This window comes from Hemiscyllium ocellatum, chromosome 20, assembly GCF_020745735.1.
Source record: "Hemiscyllium ocellatum isolate sHemOce1 chromosome 20, sHemOce1.pat.X.cur, whole genome shotgun sequence".
NCBI classification, from domain to species: Eukaryota; Metazoa; Chordata; class Chondrichthyes; order Orectolobiformes; family Hemiscylliidae; genus Hemiscyllium; species Hemiscyllium ocellatum.
This window is the reverse complement of record NC_083420.1, coordinates 39730121-39757488: the sequence shown is the minus strand read 5'-3', so window position 1 is coordinate 39757488 and position 27368 is coordinate 39730121. Positions and strand designations below refer to the sequence as shown.

Genomic DNA, 27368 nt, shown 5'->3' with positions numbered 1-27368 from the left:
CCAATTGGATACAAAATTGGTGGTGAAGAGTTATTTCTCGGACTGGAGGCCTGTGACCAGCAAGATCAGTTCTGGTTCCACTGTTGGTCATCATTTATATGAACTATTCGGATGAGAATTTAGGAAGCATGGTTAGTACGCTAGTGGATGACACCAGAACTGGTCGTATAATGGACAGTGAAGGTGGTTATCTAAGATTACAGAGAGATCTTGATCAATTGGACCAATGGGCTGAGGAATGCAGATGGAGTTTAATTTGGATAAATGCAAACTGTTGCATTTTGGTAAAACAAACAAGGGCAGAACTTAAACAGTTCATATTAGGGCAGTGGGAAATGGTGTTGAATAGAGAGACTTAAGGGTTGATATTCTTTGATAGTTGCATTACATGTAGACAGGGTGGTTAAAGAGGTATGCAGCATGCTTGCCTTCATTACTCAGGCCAGTGAGTATAGGGGTTAGGACGTTATGGTGTGACTGTACAGGAGGTGTGTGAGGACACCTTTGGAGTACTGTGCACAGTTCTGGTCGGTCTGCTATAAGAAGGACATTATTGATTTGGAGAGGGTGCAGAAAAGATTTGCAAGGACATTACCAAGACTGGAAGTTTGAATGATACCGAGAGGCTGTATAAATGAGGACTTTTTTGTTATTGAAGCAAAAGAGGCTAAGGAATGACCTTATAGAGGTTTCTGAAATCATGAGGGGCATAGATAAGGTGAATAATAAAGCTCTTTTCCCCAGGGTAGAGATGTTCAAAAACTAGAGTGAATATCTTTAAGGTGAGATGAGAAAGACTGAAAGGGGACCCAAAAGGCAACTGATAGTTCCTATATGGAATGAACTGCCAGAAGAAGTGGTAGTTGCAGGTACAGTTACAACATTTAAAAGGCATTTGGATAGGTACATGAATAGAAGAGGTTTTGAGGGATAACGGCCAAACTTAGACAAAGGGACTAGTTTAGTTTGGGAAACTTGGTCGGCATGGACAAGTTGGACTGAACAGTCTGTTTCTGTGCCATATGACTATGAACCAAGAAGATTCTAATTTCTCCAAATACATTAAAATCTCAAATAAAAACAAAACGTTCTGGAACTATTCAGGCAGAATCTGTGCACAGATACTGTTCTGCCAATCAAACTTTCTATTATATACAGCTTTTTGCTTTAACCTTTCAAAACCTTTCTTGTTTGTGAGAAACAAACAATACAAAATAAGAAAATAAAAAAATACTGAAAGCATCATACAAAATCTGAGACCACACAGAAAAGAAGATATGTATTCAAAAAGCACCAATCATGTTCCTATGTATGTCAGAGTCAATAAATTATTTTAGAAGTGTGGTCACTATCATCGTTAGAAAAATTGGAAAACTAATAGGCATATGGTTTCAACATGTTCAATGATGTAGCATCTCCTCAGTACTGCACTGAATTGTTAATTGATGTAATGTAGGCAGTTCCTGGAGTAGGACTTCAACAAAGTTTTTAAAGCAGAGGCATACCAGCTAGAGAAACTGACATTAGATAGTTAAACGTACCCAAATGTATAAACAGATTCCTCAGTCAGTGGTCTTCACAAGTACAACATGCAAGCACAATGTTAAATTCGATTTTTGAGCTACATTTGATTTAAATTGGCACATCACTTTTAGGGAATATATAAATGTTTTCAAGACAGGACAGTATAATAAGGTTTCATATCAGAAAACAAAATAATGTGATATTGCTTTCTTTTCTTTAAAATATGCATTTCACTGGCGATTCATAATGTTGACATATTGAGTCAAGGCTTAAGAATACATGGATATATTACTGTAAATTGATTACAATTAGTTGGAAAATCAAAGTAAAATTTAGCTCTGGTGTAACACTAAATGTTTTCCTTCTAAAAGCAATTAAGTCATTGGTTAAAAATCACAGAACAGGATGATGGATTTGCACCACAGAACTTTATAACTCAGAAGGAAATTCTTTGTCATTGGGCTTCTAATAACTCTCTGATACAGCTATTCAATTCTCCATAGCACTGAATTTTTTTTTTCCCTGCAAGAATTTATGCAGCTTCCTCTTGAAAGTTCATATCAAATATGCTCCCACCATGCTTTATGGGAATAGATTTCAAATCATAACTTGTTGCCTAAAAAAGAAGGTCTCAGCTCAGTTGTAATAACGTGTTTCACTATCTACTTTTCTCCTTCATTGAATGATTTCTAATACTATTCCACCTTCTGAGCAGAATGAATCTACTGTTTAACCACAAGCGAGTACTGTACTTCCCACTATTAACACTAGAACTAAGTCTTCCTATCTTTGTATCAGTAGATGACTGCTCATGATACAAAGGTGATCTCAACCAAAATCTCAGATGATTGTACCTGAAGGGTGTATCGCTCCAGTTTCATTTCCAAGACCTTGTTCGCTTTATCAAGACGGCTTCTCTCGGCTTCCAGCTCTTCAATCTTCTGCCTGCAACAAAGCAGTGGAAACCTGACCATCAGTGGAGCTTTCTGCACTTCTTTCAAAGTTAACGTATTTACTGATGAGTTGCATTACAACCATGAAAACATAGGATTGATTTTTTGTAATATTGAAAATCTAATTAAGGTGGCAAATTCCAAATGATTCGATGAAAGGTAAATTGACCTTAAACAATGTATTCTGCTGTTTTGCATGCCTGATACAAAAGGGACACATGGCTTCCCCTAAGACAGGGAGGTCAGTGTCAGGGTCAACTCTCTGCATTTCCATACATCAAATGGTAAACCAACATAGAACAATAAGGATAAACACAAAAGAATAACCTTGCTCTTAAGTGTGTTAGAGAAATTGTATATTCAGCCAGAGACCTCAACTAGAGTTCTTGAGGAAATAATATGCAAGTTTAATGAAGTAAAATCAGGAAATGTAATGTCGTGGGATATCCAAAAGATACTCAATAAAATGCCATCAGAAAAGATTACCACACAGATTGGAGTTCAGAGTGTTGGGACTTAATTTATTAGCATAGATTAGCTAATTTAGGAGAGAGTTGGGATACGTCATTTTCAGATTGACAAACTAACCAATAGATTGCCACAGACATCAGTGCTGAGGCCTCAACTACACTTTGGAACTCTCCCATCCCAAAAATCAATTTCAGTTTGTTACCTCATTTGAACTCCCAACTAATGCCCACTATTTGTACACAATTAGCAGATTCTCTTATTCATCATTAAATAAATAAAACATTTATATGGATAACAAAAGCTTCCTAGCTTAAATCAATGATCTTATGTTCTGTACATAGTTCTACATTTAAAGTAGCTTCTCCTTAAGGACGCTTGAGAAGGAATTTCTTCATTTATTCCTTTTTGTTTTATGCACACATCCAAAAGATGACTTGCATTTATTTGTGATTTCCTTTCTCGCCAATGACTGTCCAAAGCCAGCAAGTTCAACCTGTAGTCTTTTCTCATTCACCTTTTGTAAGAGCATACATTACAACAAGTTATAATACACTTACAATCCAATAAATATATCATTTTCAGATAGCCCATTGCAAAGCATTTTGCATCAGTGTTTAGAGTGGACGTCTTGAAACACATAAAAGTGGGTAAATCCCCAGGACCTGATCAGGTGTACCCTAGAACCTTGTAGGAAGTTAGGGAAGTGATTGTTGGGCTCCTTGCTGAGATATTTGTATCATTGACAGTCACACATGAGGTGTTGGAAGACTGGAGGTTGGCGAACATGATGCCACATTTAAGAAGGGTGGTAAGGACAAGCCAGGGAACAAGAGACCAGTGAGCCTGACCTCAGTGGTGGGCAAGTTGTTGGAGGGAATCCTGAGGAACAGGATGTACATATATTTGGAAAGGCAAGTACTATTACAGATAGTTGACATGGTTTTGTGCATGGGAAATCATGTCTTACAAACTTGATTGAATTTTTTGATAAAGTAACAGAGAGGATTGATGACGGCAGAGCGGTAGATGTGATCTATATGGACTTCAGTAAGATGTCCGACAAGGTTCCCCATTGGAGACTGGTTAGCAAGGTTAGATCTCATGGAATACAGGGAGAACTAGCCATTTGGATACAGAACTGGCTCAAAGGTAGAAGACAGAGGGTGGTGGTCAAGGGTTGTTTTTCAGACTGGAGGCCTGTGACCAGTGGAGTGCCACAAGGATCAGTGGTGGGTCCACTACTTTTCGTCATTTATATAAATGATTTAGATGTGAACATAGGAGGTTACAGTTAGTAAGTTTGCAGACGACACCAAAATTGGAGGTGTAGTGGACAGCGAAGAGGGTTACTTCAGATTACAACAGGATCTGGACCAGATGGGCCAATGGGCTGAGAAGTGGCAGTTGGAGTTTATTTTAGATAAATGCGGGGTGCTGCATATTGGGAAAGCAAACCTTTGCAGGACTTATACACTTAATGGTAAGGTCCTAGGGAGTGTTGCTGAACAAAGAGACCTAGAAGTGCAGGTTCATAGCATCTTGAAAGTGGAGTCACAAATAGATAGAATAGTGAAGGCAGCATTTGGTATGCTTTACTTTATTGGTCAGAGTATTGAGTACAAGAGTTGGGAGGTCATGTTGCGGCTGTATAGGACATTGGTTAGGTCACTTTTGGAATATTATGTGCAATTTTGGTCTCCTTCTGATCAGAAAGATGTTGTGAAACTTGAAAGGGTTCAGAAAAGATTTCCATGGGTGTTGCCAGAGTTGGAGGATTTGAGCTACAGGGAGAGACTGAACAGGCTGGGGCTGTTTTCCTTGGAGTGTCAGAAGTTGAGGGGTAACTTTATAGAGGCTTATAAAATCCTGAGGGACATGGATAGGATAAATAGACAAAGTCTCTTCCCTGGAGTTAGGAGTCCAGAACTAGAAGGCATAGGTTTAGGGTGAGACAGGAAAAGATGTAAAAGAGACCTAAGGGGCAACTTTTTCACAGAGGGTGGTATGTGTATGGAATGAACTGCCAGAGGATGTGGTGGAGGCTGGTACAATTGCAACATTTAAAAGGCATCTGGGTGGGTATATGAATAGGAAGGGTTTGGAGGGATTTGGGCCGGATGCTGGCAGGTGGGACTAGATTGGGTTGGGATATCTGGTCGGCATGGACAAACTGAACTGAAAGGTCTGTTTCTTTGCTGCACGTTTCTATGACTCTATGAATGCCACTTAAAAGATTTGAAAAATAGAATTCCACATTCACAAAACATTCATCAATTTAATAAGTCAGGAAGAAGCTGTTCCGGAACCCGATGTTGCGTGTTCAGGTTTCTGTACCTTCTGCCAGACGGAAGAGATTGCAGGAGATCATTGCCAAGGTGCATGGGTTTTCAATGATGTTAACGTAGAAAGGCTTCCAACATCATCAAACAACCATCACACCCTAGTATTGATCTTCTACAACCTCTTCTGTCACTTCAATGCATCAAAACTGGCATTGAGTCCAGTGTGAGTGCACAATCAGTTCAACTGACTAAATAGGTTTTACGGTTTTTCTCTCTCCTTTCGATAGTACATCACACTGCGGTGATGACCTAGTATGATTAAGCAGGATGGGAGCAACCATTTGTAAGTAGGATGGTTGATGGATAATTATTGTAGACCTACCTTGTTTAATATTTAACCAAATATATTCTTAAAAACCCCACAAATCTGGTTCCTTACATTAAATTATGTTCTTGCCTCACTAATAACACTTCTCTAAATCTATGGTACCACTCCATAAAAAAGTATGAAGATCCTCATAAGTTTCCTTTTATGCCTCTACAGCAATAATGGAGCTATTTTCTTTGAGCACAACCTATTTTTCTGCAAAAACAGATCTTTCCCATAGATTAGATGCATCATGCAGACCATACATAGGAATACAAAACTTGGGAGCAGGATTAGGTCAATCTACCCTTCCAGCCTGTTGCATCATTCAATAAGATCATGGTATTTTCATTGTGGTCTCAACTCCACTTTCCTTTCTGGTCTCCATAAATCTCAATTCCCTTTTTATTAAAAATCTAATTTATACTTAAACAAATTAATTGAGTCACCCTCCACTACTATTTACAGAAGAGAATTCCACTTGCTAACAAGCTTCTGATAGAAAAGAAATTCTCTTAATTCATCTTAAAATGGAGACCTTTTGTTTTTAAATTACAATGCTCGTCCTAATCTCTTCCACAACAGGAAACATCCTCATAGTATCCACGTAATCACTTCCCTTAGGATCCTACACACATTGCAACAGAGATGGGAGGAGTATGCTGTCATTCTCTATGCTATTACTCCACAGGTCACAACCTAAATATAACAATATTTTATCTAAGGCCCAGCATACATTTTCACAACATTAGGTTTAGAATGAAAAGATCAAACAGGTTACCTCAGTAAACACAAAATTATCAACTTATCATAAAACAAAAACCCATTCAACAGAGATGCAGAACTGGTTAACACACATGATTTTGTAATATGAAAATATAAGTGTTACCCTTCTAAATAAAGCAAAACATGCAAAAACACTTTAGATAAGGGAAAAATATATTTCTCTCTGCAAAGATTCATTTTAAAACAAAAAATACTGCAAGAAAATCTTGAAAGTATAAAGGGACAAATATGGAATGTTCTAAAATCTGTCGATCTGGTGGTCACAACTTGCTCAGGAAATAAAATGCTAAGAAGTTCTTCAGTCACTCTCTTCTAGCAGAACGATCAGGTCTTGCAAGGAATTCACTACTTCAGAATCAGCAGATATGGGCAAAGCAGCTTGTTCAGTAGTAAGCTTACTCTAATTAACTTCAAAACAAAACTCCAAGATTACAGCTGCTCCTCAAACAGGACAGCCATAAAACCCAGATATAACATCCAGGTTTTCTGAAGTATGGTTAAGCAATCAAGACTATCAATCTTCTTCATTTGTACAAAGAATATGAGCTTCACTGGCTAGGCCAACATTAGTGCACATACCTAATTACTGCTTGAACTGACTAACTTGCTAGGGTATTGAAACAGCAGTTGAAAGTCAACCACTTGCCATAGGCCTGAAGTCATATGTAGGCCAGGCCTGGTAAGGATGGCAGTTTTCTTCCCTAAAAGGCGTTAGTTAAACAAATTTTTTTTTTACAATAATCGACTCTGGCTACATGGTTGCTATTAGGTGAAGTTTATCTTCCAGATTTTGATTCATATTTTATCATCTGGCAGGATGGGATTCAAACCTACATCTCCATAAGTTAACACTTCCCCAAATTCATCACAGATCACGTGATTTCCAAAATCCTTGTTTAAAATGTGTTCCAAAAAATAATGTATTTTGACAATCCTTCAAACTCAAGTGCTCCAAAAAATACTAAATATGAAGCACTCCACATTTCAAAAAGATCACCTCTCATTCTTTTAAACTCCAGTGGATGTAAGCCCAATCTATCAAACCTTTCTTCATAAACAAAGTCTTTCAACACAGGAATGAGTCAAAATAACATTTTGCGAACTACTTCCAGTAATATCCATACACCTTTTGAACACTTTCCACCTCCTTTTGTCTTGATGTTATCAGCAAATTCAGTCTCTTCAACCAAGTCATTGATATATTACAGATTGTAAATAATTGAGAGCTCAGCACTGATTCCTATGGCATTCCTGTAGTTATAGTGTGTCCACCTGAAAAAGTACACACTTTTCCTGTTAGCTCACCAAACCTGTTAGTTAACAAAATATGGTCTATGACATGTTATCTTAAGAGTGACACCTCATCAAATGTTTCTTGAAAATCCAGGTATACTATGAATACAAGTTCCCCGTTAGCCACCCTGCATGTTACTTCTTCAAAAAAATTCTAACAAACTGAATACTCTGTTCTTTTCTCAAGACTCCCTTCTGGTAACCTTCTTAGTAATGAATTCTAGCAAATTCCGGATAACAGGTGATAGTTTAACTGGCCTATAGATCCCTTTCTGTCTTCCTCCTTTCTTGATTTTACATGTTACATTTGACATTTTCCAATCCACTGGCACCCATCCAGAAAATAAGGAATTTTGGAAAATTATACCCAATGTCTATAGATGAATCTATTTAGTTTCCACAGCTCTCTTTCTGTGTCTATTGCATCTTAGAAGAATTCAAAAATTGCTTCTGAAAGTTATTGTCAAAAATGTATCATTTATGCCAATTGACCTACAGTCCCACAGAAAATGTGCAATAGATCTCTGCAGGGTGACACTTCTCAGAAAGAAGTGTTTATGAATCATATTACTCTGCAGAAATATGCTTTTTTTTTGAGTGAACTACATTCCCATGAAATGAGCTGAAAGACCTAATAGATTTTTAAGATTACCGTTCTAGCATTGAAAGACTTTATTCTAACATCTATAATACTTAGTTGTCCTTCAAAAGCATTGCAATTAACCTTCCCTTAGCCTTAAAGGTCCCATATATATGAACTTTATCAATGTGAATTCAGCTGTTATATAGGTGATTGCCTCTTACCTGGTACCTCAGAATGAATTACAAACACTTTTTATTTTGCCCCTTGTTAGGTTATCCCCAAAGTTATTGACTGTACCAAAACCTCATTATCAGAAGTACTTTTGCTTCTGGTTGCACTGCAAAAGTATTCTGAGACCTTTATTTTATTGTTCAACCTATTCAACAACCAGTACCCTTCCACTGACACCCTCCTTCGACTGACTGAACTGGTCCTCACCCTGAATAACTTTTCTTTCCAATCCTCCCACTTCCTCCAAACTAAAGGAGTTGCCATGGGCATCCGCATGGGCCCCAGCTATGCCTGTCTCTTTGTAGGATATGTGGAACAGTCCATCTTCCGCAACTACACTGGCACCACCCCCCACCTTTTCCTCCGCTACATCGATGACTGTATCGGTGCTGCCTCGTGCTCCCACGAGGAGATTGAACAGTTCATCAACTTTACCAACACCTTCCATCCCGACCTCAAATTCACCTGGACTGTCTCAGACTCCTCCCTCCCCTTCCTAGACCTTTCCATTTCTATCTCGGGCGACCGAATCAACACAGACATCTACTATAAACCGACTGACTCCCACAGCTACCTGGACTACACCTCCTCCCACCCTGCCCCCTGTAAAAACGCCATCCCATATTCCCAATTCCTTCGTCTCCGCCGCATCTGCTCCCAGGAGGACCAGTTCCAATACCGTACAGCCCAGATGGCCTCCTTCTTCAAGGACCGCAGATTCCCCCCAGACGTGATCGACGATGCCCTCCACCGCATCTCCTCCACTTCCTGCTCCTCCACCCTTGAGCCCCGCTCCTCCAACCGCCACCAAGACAGAACCCCACTGGTTCTCACCTACCACCCCACCAACCTCTGTGTACAGCGTATCATCCGCCGTCATTTCTGCCACCTCCAAATGGACCCCACCACCAGGGATATATTTCCCTCCCCTCCCCAATCAGCGTTCCGCAAAGTCCCTTCGTGACTCCCTCATCAGGTCCACACCCCCCACCAACCCAACCTCCACTCCTGGCACCTTCCCCTGCAACCGCAGGAAATGCAAAACTTGCGCCCACACCTCCTCCCTTACTTCTCTCCAAGGCCCCAAGGGATCCTTCCATATCCGCCACAAATTCACCTGCACCTCCACACACATCATCTATTGCATCCGCTGCACCCGATGTGGCCTCCTCTATATTGGGGAGACGGGCCGCCAACTTGCAGAACGCTTCAGGGAACACCTCTGGGACGCCCGGACCAACCAACCCAACCACCCCGTGGCTCAACACTTTAACTCTCCCTCCCACTCCACCGAGGACATGCAGGTCCTTGGACTCCTCCATCGGCAGAACATAACAACATGACAGTTGGAGGAAGAGCGCCTCATCTTCCGCCTGGGAACCCTCCAACCACAAGGGATGAACTCAGATTTCTCCAGTTTCCTCATTTCCCCTCCCCCCACCTTGTCTCAGTCGATTCCCTTGAACTCAGCACCGCCCTCCTAACCTGCAATCCTCTTCCTGACCTCTCCGCCCCCACCCCACTCCGGCCTATCACCCTCACCTTGACCTCCTTCCACCTATCACATCCCCATCGCCCCTCCCCCAAGTCCCTCCTCCCTACCTTTTATCTTGGCCTGCCTGGCACACTCTCCTCATTCCTGATGAAGGGCTCTGGCCCGAAACATCGAATTTCCTGTTCCTTGGATGCTGCCTGACCTGCTGTGCTTTGACCAGCAACACATTTTCAGCTCTGATCTCCAGCATCTGCAGACCTCACTTTTTACTTAACCTATTCAACCCCCAACCACCACTTTCACTTTTGCATCTGCTAAGACAAATTCTAATCTGCTACTTGCACAATTCGAGGCACTTTCTCGATTAGATGACTGTTTTCTGACACAACTGTCACTGTGATTCCTTGCACTCCACTCTTTCATCATGTCTTGCAATCCATCAACCTCTTGGCCATCATCCTGAATATTACCCAACATGCCAACTTGTCAGTACATTTTCCTACATGTCCCGCAATTATCACATCCCTCCATTCATTAGTCCTTCTATTTTGTGTATCACTCCAGTACCCACTCCAGGCAACAGGCCTGTGGATATTAATGTCAGAGTTTTAAATCTCACACTCAGGATTTCCAAAACAAAACTCAAGCATTTCAGGCACAAGCTATACTATTTACAGTGATCAGCAGTTCAGACTCCAGGAATCTGTAATTATTTCTGATCACCATGATGACTTAATAATTTGATTGGCATTTTGCTAAATAATATTTAACCATCACGACCTATTATCTTGGAGATCACTGCAGCTCTGATGAAGAGCCATCTAGACTTGAAACGTTAGTTTGCTCCCTCTCCATGGATGCTGCCTGACCAGCTGTGATACCTAGCACTTTTTTTGTTTTCAGTACAGATTCCTGCACCTGCAGTAATTTTGCTCCTATAACCTATTATCTTACCAGTCTTAGGAATTTGGATCTCTTCTAAATTTTTGCAGTATTTTCTCATATGTTCTAACTAGTATAAGATTTTACCAGTTACCTGCTTTGTCCAAATATCAACACCTCCAACAAACAATGACAAAAGAAAGGTGAGAGTAGAGGCCAGCAGGATCACTGAGGTCACTCTGTTCCATGGAACTGGCATCAAAAGACTATCTGACACCAATTATCAATATAATGCTTATGAAAAGTTAGAATGAAAACTAACCTAAAATGAAGGTAGACAAGGAGCCTATGGCTATTATGAAGTCCTGAGTAATCATCCAGTATCCATTGGCTAGAAGGACTCAAATAGGTGATTAACATTGCATACATTAGCATGCCCTAGTGTATCAACAAGCTTCAGAGTCAGAGGGTAGCTGGTAAGGTGGCAGTGCTCACAAAGTAGCTGTCTTTTTCAGATGAAGGATGAGTGAAGAGACCAGGAAAGCAGGGGACAACCCCATCATCATAGATAAGCTGCAGAGGTGGCAAATGGAGTTTAATGCGGATAAGTCTGAGGTGATTCAGTTTGGTTGGAGTAACCGGAATGCAAAGTACTGGGCTAATGGTAAGATTCTTGGTAGTATAGACGAGTAAAGAGATCTCGGTGTCCAGTTACACAGATCCTTGAAATGTGCCACTCAGGTTGACAGCGTTGTTAAGAAGGCATACAGTGTTTTAGCTTTTATTGATCGAGGGATCGAGTTCCAGAACCATGAGGTTATGCTATAGCTGTTCAAAACTCTGCTGCAGCCGCACTTGGAGTATTGTGTACAGTTCTGGTCACCGCATTATAAGAAGGATGTGGAAGTTTGGAAAGGGTGCAGAGGAGATTTACTAGGATGTTGCCTTGTATGGAGGGAAGGTCTTACGAGGAAAGGCTGAGGGACTTTAGGCTGTTTTCATTACAGAGAAGAAGGTTGAGAGATGACTTAATAGAGACATATAAGATAATCAGAGGGTTAGATAGGGAGAGCCTTTTTCCAAGATTGGTGACGGCGAGCACAAGGAGGCATAGGTTTAAATTGAGGGGTGATAGATATAGGACAGATGTCAGAGGTAGTTTCTTTATTCAGAGAGTAGTAAGGGTATGGAATGCTTTGCCTGTAACGGTGGTAGATTCGCCAACTTTAAGTACATTTAAATCATCATTGCACAAGCACACGGACGTACATGGAATAGTGTAGGTTAGATGGGCTTCAAGATTGGTATGACAGGTCGGCGCAACATCGAGGGCCAAAGGGCCTGTACTGCGCTGTAATGCTCTATGTTCTATGTTCTATGATAGCTAGAAAGCAGGATGCTGACTGCACAACTTTAATGAAATAGACGCACTCTGTCAACCACTGTTCATCCTAGAGTATCAATAAACCAGCCCCAATCCTCACAGGTGGCATACTTTCTTCATATATATTATATCTAAACAAAACTTATTAACTATCTGAAAACTCTTCATGATTGGCTGACTGCCTATATTAGGTCTCTGTGGAGCCCAATATCAAAATCTTACACCAGGAGTTTTCCACTCCCTACAACCATCTCATTATAGTGTGTTAAATTGCCTGAATGAAACGGTGTCAGGTGGTACTTTAATGACAGCTCAGTCTCTCTGAATTTGCTTCAAAATCAGTCTTCTTGTATGTAAAACATTCAAATGTACAGAAAATTAATAATTACAAATGTAATGCCTTCCAACAAAGGAGAACCAAACACTCAGATAGAAATAATTTTTTAAAACAGAGAACGTTAGATGCTGGAAATCAGAAATACAAAAAACATTGCTGAAAAATCTTAGCAAGTCTGGTAGCATGTGGAGAGAAAGCAGAACTAACATTTCAAGTTCAGTGACCCTTCATCAGAACAATAGATTATCTCTATCTTTTGCTCGAACCCTCGCTAATTTATCATTATTTTTATTCTTTTACCAGTTTTGATTTGGACTTGTGAGCTGAAGATGACTTGTGGACTTGACTTGTGGTAAAAGAAAAAGAACAGACCAAATAAGGTTTAATTTATTTGTAAGATTAAGCCTTGATTAGAAGGGTTCCTGCAGATACAATGACCCCTTCTCTGTTTAAACATATAGCAGAAGTTGGCTATTAATGAGGAAAATACTTGGGATTGGTTCCAGCAAAGCTGGAAGACACCCCATGTTCAAGCAGATCTTGAATGGTAATTGAGTCCTTAGGAAAAGACGGTCAGTCTTTCAGGGTAGAACCAGATTTGGAATTGTTTCCTTGAACTGTATTTTCTGGTCGAAACTTGTTGTTGTTTAGAGTCGATGAAGATTGGAAAGCTCCTCGCCTAAATTCTCACACCAACTTCCAGAAGCCCAAAGAGTAGAAAGCTGAGTTACAATATTACCATTTGTACAAGAGTTTCGAAAAGGTGACCCTCTTTGGTGTTTCCAGAAAACAACTAAGGAGTCCAATTCTATGCTTGTTCTGAAAACCATTTAAGTAATCTGGCCAGTTTTGTTACTTTTTTAAAAATTATCTCTTAACGGTATTTGATTTTGTGTGAATGGGCTGAAAAAAGATGCTTCAGGTTTAAAGAATAGACATTCAGATTACCTCATTTAATTTTTCTCTCCCTAAATAATTGTACATTAATAAATCATTATGCCTTTTGTTTAAGATACAAAACCAATGTACGGAATTAATTATTCACCAAGTCTATTATAATTGGAGTTAGGAATCATTGAAAGAGCTCTTGGGGTCTTGGACGTTTTAATTTTGGCTGTCTGCCTCCATGTCATAATATATTATATCATCAAACCTCTGACCAAATCATTCCCAAACTTCTAATTTCCAAGGAATTCAACCAAAGTACGTTCACTCACTTAATCTATCAATGACTCTTTGTAACTTTAGGCTTCTATCTTTCTGCTCACAATGCTGTCTGTCCATGTGTCATCAGTAAACCTGGATACATTGTTCTCTCATTCATCCAAAAGCCATTAATAATTATCAAGAATGGTTGAGGCCTGAACAAAAGTAACTGTGGCATGTGTTAGTCTCCCGCTAATTGTCCCTGGCTCCATCTCATCTATCTTAGCTGATTACCTAACCAGGTATAAAACTCCCCTCAATTCTATGAGTTTTAACTTTACCTTAGAGTAATGTGTTCTGTGAAGTACCTAAAAATAGCATCCTTAGCCAAATCCCTGTCCAGGACATCAGGTCCTCGCTTCAAAAGATTCAAACAGTTTCATCAGATATGACCTATCCTTTACAAATCTCTCCAACTCTCAGAAGAGCTGAAAATTTCCAGGTGTTCATTCACATTATCATTAATTATAGATTAGCAATTTACCAAGAACAGATGTTAGGCTAAGTTTATGCTTAGGTTTCTTTCTTTAATTTTTGGAAACACCACACTAATATGTATGATTTTCCAATTTAAGAAGCAGTGCAGAATTAACAGAATTTAGAAAGGTCATAGTTAGGGCAGCTGCAATGTTTTTCACAAATTTCCATTAAAACGCTGTGAAATTCAGCTAGTCCTGAGGATTTATCACATTTTAGTACCATTATGTTCTTTGTACTGTATTCATATTCCTTACACAAACCTGCTGAGATCATAATTTAATATTAGTTTCTTCAAGATGTCCAGTATGCTGTCCTCTTCCTGTGCTGCAAGTATTGGTGTCAAAAAATGATTTAACAGATTTGCCATTTTTTGTTTTTAATTATATTATTACCCTTGTCAGTTTTTAAAGGATTCCAAAAAACTCTTAAGCACTAAAATAAAGCAAAGAACTACAGATGCTGAACATCTGCAACATAAGCAGAAATTGCTGACAAAACTCAGTCCAGCAGCATCTAAGGGAAAAAAAAAGCAGAATTTCAAGTACAAACTGATTTGGAAGAAGATCAAATGTAAATTCCACAATATAAGAGAGCTTTTAAAAGCTGAATTGTTTTTTACAAGTTTCAACGGACATTTCTGCCTTTTTGAACTCTCGTTATTGCAAATAAAGGTATTATTTTGTTCATACAGTTCTAATGATATAGCACTGGCCAGGAGCCAAACAGAAATCCTTATTACTCTAATAGCTCATCGAATTGACATGAATTCTTGTCTCATTCTAAATTTCAGAAAGGATAACAGTAAACACAACCAAATACTAAGAATCTGGCCATAAACTAAATGTTAGATTCATTAAAGCCAAAATAAACCAGCCAAAAAGAATTAATATATCTGATTTCACAATTACAAAATGTTTAAATGACATACCCTAGGGAAATATATAAATGAGAGATAACACTTCATAATCCTGACCAGGATTAACGGCATTGACCTTAACCTAAGAACATGTCTCATGACCACAGAACCTCCAACCTCTGTGTTGATCAGCTTAAAAGAATGAAAGAAAGTATATATATTTTACCTCAGAATTGCCCATTCCTGACTACATAATTGCTCATAAAAGAAAAGTCAAATAAACTAATCTGAAACTGCTGAGTCTTTCAACTACTGTCATGTTAAATTCTAGCTGTTGGAAACCACAGTACAGAGGTCCCTTAATGTGACAATGTGAAATGATTTAGCTCTCCAGCTAAGTCAATGTCACTCAGTTTTCTGTCACCATTATGAAATTGGCACCTAATTCTCATTAAGAAGCTTCCTAATTTTTGGTGCAGCTTACTGCCAAGGCAACATAGGGCAACATCTCAACCAGTGATTGCATTGTTGAAGAGGTAGTACTAAGGGAGAGTAGCAATGCGAGTTGCAGTACTGTACAACATCTTCACCACAAAACTGCAGCTGCTCACAGAGCTATCTCAAAACACTTTTTCAATAACTATTAGGAATGTTGCACTTCCAGAGATGCTAAAATCGTATGAGTAAACAAAGGTAAAAATGTCTTTTTAAAGTTGTTTGCCAAAATGGTTTTGCAATTCATCAACAAAATATGAACATATAATAAACGTTAAAATTAGGTGCAAACATCCTGCACTTCACTTTGAACTTGCAAAAGTTTTCAACAGAGACACCACTGGCATGATACCCACTATACCAATGCATCATGCACTCCAAACTAATATATTTTGCAGATACACTAAGATTTCCAGATGAAAATGACAGCCCTGAAGCTAAATTTCATCTTCACCAAGAGATTTTGAGCACAGAATTCTTCATTTTGCCAAGTCATGTTGATGGAGTTGCTGAGGAGAACCTCCAGAACACAAATTCAATTGCTACAATTATGACATTTCCGGTGGGAGTGAGAAACCCACAGGTGATCAAGAACAAATCTGCTTGCATACACATTGAATCAGGAAAAAGTGAGAAACTTGAAAAATTTTGGAAAATAGTTTATAAAACTATATCCATTTTTAAGTGATAGATTAATGTTACATAACTATCGCTGTTCAGGGTCTAACACATAGTTAGTACAGAACGCTGAAGAGCAATCAAGTTAAAGAATTTGCAATAACATCATTAACTATGACAGTGAAGTGCAAATGATTTTTAACTGCCATCTGAATCCCAGACAAAATTATAGCCCAAATGAAAGAGAACTATACAACTTTTGAAGCATATATAATGTATCTAATGAAACAGCTGAAGTGGCTTGACTTATTTTGAGGGTTTTCTTGACTGCACAATCCACCAATGTGCAATGATGCTCATACTACAGGATTCATCAGTCTTTGCAAATTTATTACAAAATACAGTTTACGGTTGATTACTATAAAATATGATGTAGTTTACCATCACCTACAATGTCCAAGTCAGGAGTATGAAGAAATACTCTGCATCTGCTTGAAAGTCTGCAGCTCTAGCAACAGTCCAGTAGCTTGACATCACCCAGGCCAAAACCGCCAAATAGTTCAGCTCCTCATCCAAGCATGTAAAACATTTATTTGCACCATGACCAAGCAAGCTGAATATAATGTATAATCTATACAACTCATTATGACATCTTTGACAGCACTTCCCAAACCAGTGGCTTTACAATTTAGAAGGACAAGAGAAGAATGTGTCCTGGGAGACCATTAGACTTCAGTTTTACTAAAACCCAAATCTACCAACTCCCTGTAACAACTGAATACAGAACCTGCCCATTACTGAAGAATCCAAGAGCTGTCTTCCACACAATAGCTATACACCACATATCTATTCAGAACTGTTCATACCTTCCAAAACCCTTTCCTCTTTATATGCCAGGTTTATATGGGTCAAAGTCTTTTTTTAAAGTACTTGGTTGAAGTAAATTATAATTTATGGTTTAAAGGGAACTAGTCAGAGGTGCTGATTTGGATCACAAAATATTTTGATAATATGCATTCAATTGCCACAAATCAGTGGCTACTTGGAATTTACAGCACAGTAACAGGCTATCTGACACAACTTTGGGACTCTGTCAGTGCATACGTTTCACATAACGTTCTTCCCATCCCTCTTTATAATCGCCATCTAGTTCCTTCTCCCTCATGCATGTATCAAACTTTGGGTCATATGTACCCCTGCTACTTACTTTTAGCAAATGCCACATTCTAATCATTGTCTGTATAAAGAAGTTTCTCCTTGATGGCCCCGAATGACTCTGATAGTGGACTATATGGTACAAAGTATAAGAGCTTCATAATAAAACAATACACCCTTTCACTTGCCATTAGCTTTGGCATAGAGAATGGACCAGTCTGCCCCAAATTTGATGTACAAAATTATTTCACAGTGATAAACTACAAATTATTAAGGTATGTAGGCAAAGCAATTAAATCACAATTAATTTGAAGTATGTCATAACACAATAATCAACACACTATGCTGGTAGGAAACTCAGGAAAGACCATTATCTCCATGAATTCCACTGAATTTATCTGAGTGATTAAAATGTAATACTATCAGTGTTCACAAGATATTATAAAGCATGAGGGATCTTCATGCAGCTTAATGCTGTTTGAAACCTCAAAATGAGACTACAAATTTATACTCAATGTCCATTACTTTTTATCTCTGTGGTATTGGGCTAATAATCTTTGAAATTTGATGTTAGGACTTTAATATACTGCACAGAATGACACTGCAAAATGTTTCATTTTCAGTTAATTCTCCTGAATTAACAAGAGAAATGTGTTAAGTCAAGACAGGGTTTAGCCAAAGATTCAAAGGATAAAACACAAAGAAAAGTTTTTTATGAATTCACCTTTCTAAAGAAAAGGTTACAGAAATGATGTTTACACAGAATTCAAGAAAACTAAAGGTTCATAGTCTTCAAATCACTTAAACCTCTCTGTGTAATGGAGGCCACTTGTAAATACAAAGGGAGATTTGATATAAAATTCAATATTAATATTATGGTTTTCTTCAGACTTGAACTACAGTGACTCACATCCAATTTCTATTCCCTAGCATCACCAGGAAACAAAATCCTTCAGCATTGCAAAGTTGTCATACTAATTCATTAAGTTGCGCCAAACCAAAGATAAAATTATGCAAATTTTCTGATGGCTTGACAGTTGTTCTTGCAGCGTAGGTGAGAATAATGCATTGGGGTCCCTGCAGAATTCCCACCATAGAACATGCTAAAGGAACTGCTCAGGAAGCTAGATATACTGCTGGAAAATTCCATAGCTCCTGGAATCCAATTTAAATTGGAGAATTTGAAGGATTCCAATGATATTAAGTAAATACTTAGTCAGGAAATATGAGATTATTAAATACCTAACTCCCAAGTAACATTTAACAGTCTTCTTACTCACTTCATACATTCCTGACTATACCTCTACCAAACCACTCAGATCCCACAGATCCTGACCCAATACACCCTTCACCTGACTAGACTGCCACACCAGGTCACACACTCACAGCACTGTCCTTCCCCCACCAATGCTGGGCACAATTTTTCTCATCCTTCCCGAACTATTCCAAACACTGCAACACTTATATGACACTTAACCATATGACATTCAAATCACTACACATCTGGCATCTTTACCATCTAACCATCTGGCAACCTATTTACTTGGCACCAAATGCTACCCATGTGGTATCCTACCACCTTGCAGCCTGCCCTCCCAGCACATTAATATCAAATTTACTTGATATGTTTACAATTTGACAGCACTTGCCAAAATTGCTGTCCAGATCTTTAATTTTTAGAATACAGCAGCTGACTGCTGTGAAACGGTTGAGCTCCACACGATGAAAGAACTATCTGAACGGAACTATGAGTTCAAATTTCTGAAGGAGCTCTGATTGGAATCTCCAGATAAAACTCCACCGTGGAGCTTCTCATTTCATTTAAAAAATGGGTATGGTCAGAAAATCCAGCCCAATAAAGTGTCATTCGCAGCAGTAAACCAGCAAACCTTAATACTTCTTCGAATGGCAACAAAATTTCACATCATTGAGTCAAAAATCAACAGCAAATCTTATTATTATGCAGACATAACATGGGTGACCCATGATCCAAGTAGTAAGTGAAAACACTTGGAAGGTATTTTAAAAGTTTGCAAGTGGACAAGATGCAAAAGTGAGACAACATATATTCCCTTTTCTTTAGAATCACTACAGTGTGGAAACAGGCCCTTTGACCCAACAAGTTCACACCTACCCTCAGAAGAGTAACGCACCCAGACCCATTCTCCTACCCCATATTTACCCCTGACGAATGCATCTAGCCTACACATCCCTGAACACTATGGGCAATTTAGCATGGCCAATTCACCTAAGCTGAACATCTTTGGTTTGTGGGAGGAAACTGGCACACCCAGAGGAAACCCATAAAATATAATAAAATTGCTATACTGACTGCGTATCTTCGGATTGTGGGAGGAAACTGGAGCACCCGGAGGAAAGCCACACAGACATGGAGAGAATGTGCAAACTCCACACAGACGGCTGGAATCGAACCTGGGTCCCTAGCACTGAGATAGCAGTGCTAAACGGTGGCACAGTGGTTAGCACTGCTGCCTCACAGCGCCAGAGACCTGGGTTCAATCCCTGCCTCAGGCGACTGACTGTGTGGAGTTTGCACATTCTCCCCGTGCCTGCGTGGGTTTCCTCTGGGTGCTCCGGTTTCCTCCACAGTCCAAAGATTTGCGGGTCAAGTGAATTGGCCGTGCTAAATTGCCCGTATGTTAGGTAAGGGGTAAATGTAGGGGTATGGGTGGGTTGCGCTTCGGCGGGTCGGTGTGGACTTGTTGGGCCGAAGGGCCTGTTTCCACACTGTACGTAATCAAATAAACACAGAGCCACCATGCCGTACTTATTTGTTTTGCATATATGTCAGCTGTATGCCATTGTTAATTACAAAAATATAAAAGGCCAGCTTGTCACTGAGATTTATATAAAATTAAAGGAAATAGTTATTAGGTCACTTCAGGCCAAATTTTCTCTCTGTTGGGGGAAACTACTTAAAGTTGGAGGCATTGAATACTGCAAAGGCTATGGGCTCTGGCAACATTCCTGCAACAGTACTGAAGACTTGTGTTCTAGAACTTGCTGCTCCCCTAGTCAAGCTCTTCCAATACACTTGCAACAAAAATGTGGAAAATTACCCAGGTATGTCCTGTATATAAAAAGGACAAATCCAATTGAACCATCCTCTCTATCATCAGTAAAGTGATGATGGATGTCATCAAGAGTGCTACCAAGCAGCACTTGTTCAGCAATAACTTGCTCACTGATGGCCAGTCTGCATTTTGGCAGAGCCACTCAACTCCCAACTTCATTACAGCCTTAGTTCAAACATAGACAAAAGAGTTGAACTCCAAAGGTAAGATGTGAGTGACAGCATCTGACATCGAGGCTGCGATAGACTGAGTGGTGAATCAAGGAACTCTCATAAAACTGGAATCAATGGGTATCGGGGCAAAACCTTTGCTGGCTGAAGTTATACCTGACAGACAGGTAGATGGTCGTGGAAGTCGGAGATCAGTCATCTCAGCTCCAGTACTTCTCTGCAGGAATTCCTCAAGGTAATGTCCTAGGCCCAACCATCTTCAGCTGCTTCATCAATTTCTTTCTGCCCATTAGGTCAGAAATGACGATGTGCACTGACGATTGCACAATGTTCAGTTCCATTTATGACTCCTCAAACAGAAGCAATCTATGTTCAAATGCAACAAGAGCTGGACAATATCTAGGCTTGGGCTGACAAGCAGGAGAAAGTGAGGACTGCAGATGCTGGAGTACCAGAATTGAAAAATGTGGTGCTGGAAAAACACAGCAGGCCAGGCAGCATCCGAGGAGCAGGAGAATCGACGTTTCGGGCATAAGCCCTTCTTCAGGAATGAGGCTGGTGTGCCAAGTGGGCTGACATAAAAGGTAGGGGAGAGGGAATTTGGGGGAGGGGCGCTGGGAATACGATAGGTGGAAGGAGGTGAGGGTGAGGGTGATAGGCCAGAGAGGGGGTGGGCGCGGAGAGGTCAGGAAGAAGATTGCAGGTCAAGAGAGCGGTGCTGAAGAAATGTAAATTTACTGTATCCGCTGCACCCAATGTGATCTCCTCTACATTGGGGAGACAGGCCGCCTACTTGCAGAACGTTTCACGGAACACCTCTGGGACACCCGCACCGACCAACCCAACTGCCCCGCGGCTGAACACGTTAACTCCCCCTCCCACTCCGCCAATGACATGCAGGTCCTTGGCCTCCTCCATCGCCAGACCCTGGCCACACAACGCCTGGAGGAAGAGCGCCTCATCTTCCGCCTAGGAACCCTCTAACCACACAGGATGAATGTAGATTTCTCCAGCTTCCTCATTTCCCCTCCCCCCACCTTATCTCAGTCCCAACCCTTGGATTCAGCACTGCCCTCTTGACCTGCAATCTTCTTCCCGACCTCTCTGCCCCCGCCCCCACCCCCTCTCCGACCTATCACCCTCACCCTCACCTCCTTCCACCTATCGTATACCCAGCGCCCCTCCCCCAAATTCCCTTCCCCTTGCCTTTTATCTCAGCCCGCTTGGCACACCAGCTCATTCCTGAAGAAGGGCTTATGCCCGAAACGTCGATTCTCCTGCTCCTCGGATGCTGCCTGGCCTGCTGTGTTTTTCCAGCACCACATTTTTCAACTTGGGCTGACAAGTGGCAAGTAACATTTGTTCCACACAAATGCCAAGCAATAACCATAACCATTAAGAAACTATTTAACTGCCATTTTCTGCCATTCAATGGTGTTATCATTACTGAATCCATCACTGTCAACATCCTTGGGGTTGCCATTGACCAGATACTCAATTGGATCTGCCACATAATCATAGTGGTCAAAAGAGCAGTTCAGAGGCTAAGAATACTGTGGCGAGTAACTCGCCTTCTGACTCCCCAAAGCCTAAGGCACATGTCAGGATTGCGCTGGAATACTCCCCATTTGCCTGGATGGATGCAACTCCAACAACACTTAAGAAGCTTGACACCATTCAAGACAAAGCAACCCTCTTGATTAGACTCTATCCACAAACATCCATTCCTTCCACCATCGATGCTCATGTACTATCGTCAAGAGGTACTGCAGAAATTTACCAAAGATCTTTCGACAGCAGTTTCCAAGCCCATTACCACTTCCACCTAGAAGGACAGGGGAAGCCGATACATAGAAACACCATCAAATGCAAGTTACCCTGCAAGCCAAATCCTGACTTGGAAATACATTGTTACTTCTTCACAGTCACGGGGTCAAAAATCTAGAAATCCCTCCCTAAGGACATTGTGGGTCAACACATTGCAGGTGGACTGCAGTAATTCAAGAAGGCAGCTCAACACCACCTTCTCAAAGGCACCGAAGGATGGGCAATAAATGCTGGCCAGCAAGTGATGTCCATATACCACAAGTGATTAAAAAAATATAGCTTTTGTGCCAATTGTGGAGATAACCTAAAGTAGATCTTCATAACTTGGAATGAGTCTGTTATAGTAGAAACCAAATGTACAGAATGCACTGGTCTACACTACTGTTTCTGCTCAACAAGAGCAGTCTCCCATGCTGCTTTATGTAACCTATCAGCATATCCTAACTCTTTTATGACTTTAGGCTCTCATCAAGTCATTGAAACCTCATTAAGCATACTTTTTAAGCACTGCTGCTGTTGTCGGCAGGAAACGCATAAAACCATAAAAGTGATACACAGAGACTTCAGGGGAAAGTGTAATTACATTACGTGGTCATTATTATTTTAAATTCCCAACTCTCCAGTACAAGCTTGATAGTGTACACAGTTTTAAAGATACTCAGGTTATAAAGCACAATAGATTTTGACACTATCCCCAATTGTTTGTAGCCAAATCAAGTTATTTTTCTTCACTACAACTCATGAGTGTATTACTGGTCAGATTCTGCCAAGCACATCCACAAAGGACTCGCTTGAGTTGAAAAAAAACCTAACTAATATAGTGCGATAAATAATGCAAGAAGGTGCATATCAAAGTACAATTGCTGAAAATTCAATAATAAAATGATACTGCAAACTAACAGTGTTAACATTCATCACTGACCTGCACTGAGGAAGGTTCCCAGTATCACAAGCACTACATTGTCAGTGCAAATGCTTTTGCTCAAAAATGCTGCAAATCTCTAACAGAGCAAAAGCAGCAGTCTTGGTCATTGATATGTCAAAGGGATGAACAAATTCTCCTCTTTCCAGACACAAGACCAAATGCTGGTTGCGTTGTGAGTGCAGCAGCATAGCATTTCAATCTCAAAGAGGACTGTTCCTTTTAAGTGCTTAAAACAGGTGCATTTTCAATGTTTAAAATCTGAATCCAGATGAATAGCAAGGATCTTTACTCTAAGGTAGGGAAGTTCAAAACTAGAGGACATATTTTTAAGGTGAGAAGAGAAAGTTTTAAAAAAGACATGAAGGGTAACTTGTTTTTACAGAGAATGGTTCATAGGCGGAATGAACTGCCAGCAGAAGTGGTAGATGCAGGTACAGTTACAACATTTGAAAGACATTTGGATAAGCACATGAATAGGAAAGGGTTGGAGAGATATGAGCCAAATGCAAACATGTGAAACTTGTTTAGTTTTGTACGTGGTCCACGTGGACTAATTATACCTAAAAGTATGTTTCCATGCTGTATGACTCATTGAGACTTGAAAGCACAAACAAAATAACATTCAAAGGGTTCTGTGGAAAGTATTCATCACAAGCTGTGGCAGGACAGAAAGAAGACATTCACTACAACAATGGCATTTCTATAATATCTTTAAAGCAATCAAATATTCTTAAGGTGCTCCACAGCGTGCTATCAAAAATCTGATATCAAGAAACATAGACAGATAATAAGACATATAACATAAAAACATGTTCAAAGAGGTGACTTCTAAAAAAAACTATCTCAAAGCTGCCAAGATTAGGTGAATTGGCCATGCTAAAATTGCCTGTAATGTTAGGTGAAGGGCTAAATGTAGGGGAATGGGTCTGGGTGGGTTGCTCTTCGGAGGGTCGGTGTGGGCTTGTTGGGCCGAAGGGCCTGTTTCCACACTAAGTAATCTAATCTAATCAAATAATGCATACAAAGAGGTTAACCTGAAGTTAGCTGAATTTTCAGCCACTCTTTAGACGATACAAAAAATGGTGAGAATTTGAAACAAAATCTGGAAATGCCGGATAAATTCAGCAGTTCTGGCAGCATCAGTGCAGAGAGTTAACACCAAGAGTCCAATTGTTGTGATTTGATTTTATTTCAGATTTCTAACAATATTTTGCTCTGATTTGGTGGGAATGAGAGTTGAGAGGAAGATTCAAAGAGATTTCAATGGGGATTCAAACAGGATGAGTGAGTTGACAAGAGCATGGCAAATTGAATATAATGTTGATAAATATAAGAGGAACAAAGGCACAGAGCATTTCATAACTTGACAGAGATTTGAAAATGTTGATGTCCAAAGGAAAACTTAGGTATCCTTCTTCACCAGTCACTAAAAATCCGAGCATGCAGGTGTGTCAAGTAATTCAGATGAAAATTGGTGTATTAACCTTTATTGCAAAAAGCTTAAGCATATGAGAACAGGAAAGTCTTGTTTCAATTGTATAGAAGACTGATGAAGCTGCTCTTGGAGTATTGTGTTTAATTCTGGTTCCTTTGCCTGAGAAAGGAAATACTTGCCACAGGAGTTCAACGGAGTTTACCAGACATGGTGACACTGACTTACGAGAGATTGAAGAAACTAGATATGTATTCTCTAGAGTTTAGAAAAATGACAGGCAATCTCAAAGAAAACTTCAAAATTCTTAAAGAGATGGATGGAGTATACATAGAAAAAACATTCCCACTGGTTGTAAGATCTTGGAATAATAAGCAAGCTGTTTCGAACTGAAATAAGGAACATCATTTTCACTAAGAGAATAGTGAATCTTTGAAATTGTCTACTCCAGAGGGCTACTGAACTTCAGTCATTAAGTTTCAGGACAGAGATTGATAGATTTCTAGATACTAACGACATCAAGGGATATGAGCATGGTGCAGTAATATGGTGTCAAAATAGATGATCAGTAATAATCTAAAATGGCAGAGCAGAATAGAATATAGAAGAATCAAAAGATAAAACAGCAAAGAAATTCTGCACAATAAATGTTAAAACCATTGCTATTTTAAAAAAAAACACTCAGCAGGTCAGCCAACAACTGAAAACATTTAAACAACTGCAGCAAGCTTAGGTTCATGAAAGCTGTAACAGTAAGCAGCTGCAGTCTGAGACTAAAAGGTAGCCAGAACTCAGGGGTGAAAGTGCAGAAAAGGCCATCCTGGACTAAACACAGCCAAACTTGTGCAGTAATGGAGCAGATCTGCACCACAGATATCAGTCAGGGTGCAAACTTAATGTAAAGTAGACAACTAAGAGAAGCAGATAGAAAAACTTAGGTAAACTATGCTGAAATTCTATGCAGGAACTATTGTAAAAGAAACCACCATTGCTACAGAAATACTTACAAGTAAGTCATTCACTTCAGACATACAGAAAACTCTCATAACATGAATACAAAAATCCAAACTTACAAAGAGTTATACTAAAATATAATTCCACATTTTAAATCACAATAGAAATAAAATGAGGCAAGGAGGAAAGGGGGTTGCATAATTCTAAAACTAACTAACCAAGTGAGAAAAATATACCAGTCAGAATGCTACAATCTTGGCTACTTTTGGGAAGGTTTACCAGACCACTTGCAATCTCTCTCCTGATGCTGAAATTAACCCCTTCTCCAATTATTATTTTAGAAGCCGGACCACTCCAAGAGAAGACATATCCTGCTCCTTTTGTTCTAGCTGCCCTTCTCCTGCTGGGGTTGAGTCACTAGGGAACCTACCACTATACCACACCAAGTTCCTTGGCTATTAATTTCTGAATGCTACCAAAATCTGGTCTTCAACACCCAGTTTGTATGTTTCAACCAGCACCAGGTACATGTTTTGAAACATCAGATGAAACCATTCACAAGATTGCAGAAGCATTCTTGAGCCTTGGTAGTATGCTCCGTTGAGATGTCACTGCTGATGACATTATCAGTGCATGCATCTTGAAGCATCTTAGTATTCAGCTGAAGAGTACAATCAAAGTCAAAAACTCATCTTCCTTATAACCCTAATCCTACCTCTGCATTAGGGACCACATAAATGCTCTGGAACATTTCCACCAAAGATACCCAAGGTTCATCATGAGAATTCAATGGTGGGACATTATCACCTTCAAGGTCCTTTATCATGCTTGGATTAACAGCATGGAGACTACCGTCCAGAAAACTCAACTGAGATCAGCAGGTCATGTCTACCATATGGATAACTGCAGAATCGCCAAGCAGATCCTCTTTGAGGAACTGTCTCAGGATAAATTACATGAAAGGTAGTCACTACAAACAATGCAACGGTAACCTAGCAAATGAGTCACTGCATTGTAGAAGACTCTTTCTTAGTTTGGCATTGCGCAGCTGCGAGAACTACCCATTCACCAATAATGCCAGAACTGCCAATTGTAGATATGCATCCCAATTTCACTACAAACTCTTCAGTCATGAGAAAACACACAGAAAACAATGAAGTCACTTACAATTTGGATATACTTGAGTGATAAGGAGTCTACCAGCCTCAGTTTGGAGCCTCCATTTATGAATAGTAATGGCTCGTGAGCAATGTGAGTTCCAAACAGCTCATTTCAAAATGTTCAAACCATAAAATCTTCCAGCACATCTTTCAGGTTTACAACTTCAAGTTTTCTTCTTCAAATCCAATTATTTCTGAACATATAGTTTTCACAAATTTAGCTGGGGACAGACATTTATTTATTCCAGGTGCAATTATTTATAAAGAGGAAATTCTTAGAGAAATTCTGCCCTCTCTGGCGAATCAAAGATCTCATCAGGTTGTGGCTGACAAAGTCAAAGGGTAAAGTATAAGAATGCATGGACATAATAACTATGGGAAACTTAATAATGCAAGGAACATTAGGG

The 27368-nt window shown here is 39.8% G+C and overlaps 1 protein-coding gene across 4 annotated transcripts in view; it reads right to left on the bottom strand.

The window, feature by feature from the left end:
• The window catches only part of mad1l1 (mitotic arrest deficient 1 like 1), an 897160-nt gene that overhangs the window by 518996 nt on the left and 350796 nt on the right, over window positions 1-27368 (bottom strand). For all 4 annotated transcript variants that reach the window (XM_060840293.1, XM_060840292.1, XM_060840294.1 and 1 more), the window contains exon 15: window positions 2379-2469. In XM_060840293.1, coding sequence (XP_060696276.1) covers window positions 2379-2469 — 91 coding nt within the window. The remainder of the gene's footprint in view (window positions 1-2378; window positions 2470-27368) is intronic.